General features: G+C 33.4%; 1 protein-coding gene across 1 annotated transcript; it reads right to left on the reverse strand.

Moving 5' to 3' along the window:
• Window positions 1-1,095: 1,095 nt before the first annotated feature.
• Window positions 1,096-3,111, reverse strand: LOC141637226 (protein FAR1-RELATED SEQUENCE 5-like). The gene is made up of 3 exons (XM_074446790.1): window positions 3,105-3,111; window positions 2,125-2,442; window positions 1,096-2,042 (listed from the first exon to the last, which is right to left on the reverse strand). Exons 1-3 carry the CDS (start codon window positions 3,109-3,111, stop codon window positions 1,096-1,098), a joined length of 1,272 nt encoding a protein of 423 aa, XP_074302891.1.
• Between the last annotated feature and the right edge of the window lie 261 nt (window positions 3,112-3,372).

Below are 3,372 nucleotides of genomic sequence, written 5' to 3' on the forward strand. Positions count from 1 at the left end.
AACAGACTATTGTTAATGTGCTATTTCAAAGTTCAATTGAATTTAGATTTTTGTGATATTTCAAAGCCTTCATGAATTTGCACATTTATATTACAGGTATGATATTGTATTGAATCCATTGCGAGATTGTATTATGTTAACTGTGGTATTTTAACTTTAAATCGAACATTAGGTGATATTGTTGCTTGTCGATATCATTCGCTTCCTACTACCCTTGTTCTTTGCCTAACGAGGTGGTAGAATCCTCACCTCAGTTGAGGAACTACATCCAAGAAGCATTTCCAACTCTTGCTCTTTTGTCATTGACTGTGCTTGTGGATTGAGTTTGACCCTAAATTGCTTCAATGTGTAAGCAAGATCAGTTATCTCATTATTAGGCATAGTTCTCAGCACACTGATAGTTAAGTAGAACTCTGACCATAACTTGCACATATCCAGCTTCCTTACATCAGTGGCATCAAAATCGTCAAATAACTCACCATGTGAACCATAAAGAGGGATCTTTTGTGCATTCTCTGTCCAGCGTATAAGAATGTACTTATCAGACAAAGTCTTGACTTGTTTCCCAGAGAAAACGCAAATAATGTGTTTGCAAATAATACCCTTTCTATTGAACAACTTATAAGAACATTCTGCATCGTTGCTTGTAGAATTGAACTACTTGAAAGGTCTTATGCATTCTAGCGTCATCTACAACCTCTATACTGTGGACAGGTGGTGTGAAGCCACCAACACTAAGGGAACATGTGGAGGCAGCAGCCTCTTGTTGAAAATCATTGAAAATAGCATGGGTATAAACCTTGGACGCATGAGCTTCCAAGTGTAGAGACGTAGCTAATTGTGGTAAAGTATAATCATTGTCTCGATCATGTAGCTTTTGAGTATGGCGTTGTTGATCCATGGCGATTTGAAACCATCCTAAACTTAACAAGTGTACCATGTATATTTTCAAAATGCTTGAAAAATCTATTCTAGCACTCCGATCGTTGAGTTGTTCGGAGAAGTCATCCCATAGGAATATCAAGATAATAAGCTGAGAACCATCTCCTTCTTTTTTTTTTATACATGTATGACAACCATGAATTTGCTTGCAAGTTATTCAGCAATTAACTCAGACCACTTGGATTCAAATTCAAAAGGTTTCAAGTTAGAGTCCCAAACTACATCATTCAAACGACTCACAAAATCAGTCTCTTTGGATATTGTACTTCCAATCTTATCAGTGACCTTTTGCATAATATGCCACATGCAATATCTATGCTTAGCCTTCTTGAAAACTTTGGGTACAACCTTCTTTATTCCTAGACATTGGTCAGTGATTATACATTGCGGCTCTCGCTGATCCATAGTTTCTAAGAATGTTTCAAAAACCCACTTAAATGAATCTTCATCCTCATGAAACAACAATGCAGCAACAAAAGTCACAGATCTGTTGTGGTGGTCCACCTCAGTAAAAGGAGTGAAAATAATAGAATATTTTTTTGTACCGTAAGTTGGATCAAAAGTGACCAAATCAACAAAGGAAGAGTAGCTTCGACGTGCCTGTGCATCGCACCAAAAAACACGAACCAAACATTTGAAAGCATCCACTTCATAAGCAAAGTAGAAACATGGATTGGTTTTACATAGGTCCTCGAAATGATTGATAAAAAATTGAGCATCCTTTTCTCTTATCAAACATTTGATATCCCTTCCAAAGTTCTTAAAATCAATCAATTGAGCACCAACATTCTCGTAGCCAAATGCATGTTTCTTAGAATATCTATATGCCAAGGTAGGGCCTAAATTAACTTTTGAATGATCAATAATTGCCTTTTTATGAAAAAGATGAAGGTGTCTCTTTTTTCTTTGAAAATATTTTTTTGTAAGTGAAGAAAGACGATGATCAACAACATAAACGTCCTTGATAAGGCGAAATTCAATCATAGTATCACAACCAATCCTAGTTAGTTTATTGTTCTTAATATCAAACGGCTTTATAAGTGTTTGCTCCACTACACTATCATGGACAACTTCCTTACTCTTCTTACCATCTCTAAACCCTTCACGATTCTAGACAACAAGTTTATAAAAGATAGCACCGTCAACATTGCTGTTTTTGGGAGGACTTCCTAGGTTCAAAACCACATGCTTCTGCATACACATCATAAAAACTGATAGCGCCTTCCAATTTTTTGAAAATATGACCAAGTTTAGGTTTAGACTGAATTGCGACATTCCTTGTCCACAATTCAGTACCACTAGGTGTGGAATCCAAAAACAGTTGATGTTCATTATAAGAAACAGAAGGTTGTTCAATGCATGGAGTAGAAGTAATTTCAGTAAAACGATTATCATTAGACGTAGGTGGAGAAGGACTTTCAATGCGTAGAATAGAAGTAATTTGAGACACGCTGGTATCGTTAAAAGTGGATCCAGAAGAAGGAATACAACTATCAGTATCTGGAAAAGAATATAATATGAGAAGCATTAAAACACATAACAGGTATTAAGTAAAGAGTAGGGGACCAAGACTAATGACAAAGTTTGTTATTGTAATAACTGTGATATTGTATTAAACATGGTGTGATATTATATTGGATATTTGTTGATATTGTAATACTGTGAAAGCAGTGTCAAGATCTGCAAACGAATATAGTACGAGAATGCATAACACAGCCTGATAACAGATGTAAAGCAAACAATAAGTTACAATGACGACAAACTCATAAGAAAATTGAAAATATATGTAGCAAAAACCGTATAAAATTAGAAATTTGTACGGTAGACCAATAAAACCATATGAAAATTTAAAATATAGACAAATTCATAAGAAACGAAGTAAGAGGACTAGTAATTGCAAATATATGTAGCAAAAACAACAAGTAAATGAAAATAAAGCTGGAAATTGCGAAGGTAGACATCAATTCATAACAAAGCAGTAAGATCAAGAGTAATTTCGAATGAATGTAACAAAAAAAACAATTACATGAAAATAAAGGAAAAAATTGAAAATTTAAACATGAATTCATAATAAACGTAGTAAGATGAATATATGTAGACAAAAACAACAATGACATCAAAATAAAGATGAAAATTACAAAGTAAATTGAAAGTAGATGTACCTGACATAGTGAATTAGATTGAAGAGAAGTATGATCGTTGATAATAAATAGAAATCAACAAATAATCACGAAAGAAAGCAGCAGCAGAAGGAAGGAATCCATGGATAAAGCTCCGTCGAAGAAGATGAAATTTAGAGAGAGAACGAATATATATACATATGTATATACATATATATATATATATATATATATGTGTATATATATATATATATATGTATATATATATATATGTATATATATATATATATATATATGTATGTATGTATAT

This window comes from Silene latifolia, unplaced genomic scaffold, assembly GCF_048544455.1.
Source record: "Silene latifolia isolate original U9 population unplaced genomic scaffold, ASM4854445v1 chrun_scaffold_16, whole genome shotgun sequence".
NCBI classification, from domain to species: domain Eukaryota; kingdom Viridiplantae; phylum Streptophyta; class Magnoliopsida; order Caryophyllales; family Caryophyllaceae; genus Silene; species Silene latifolia.

What these genes read in the sequence shown, in the direction of transcription:
- LOC141637226 (XM_074446790.1), bottom strand. An exon ending in TGTGTATGCAGAAGCATGTG is followed by an intron (nt 2,043 to 2,124) that starts GTTTTGAACCTA and finishes AGAATCGTGAAG; the next exon opens with GGTTTAGAGATGGTAAGAAG.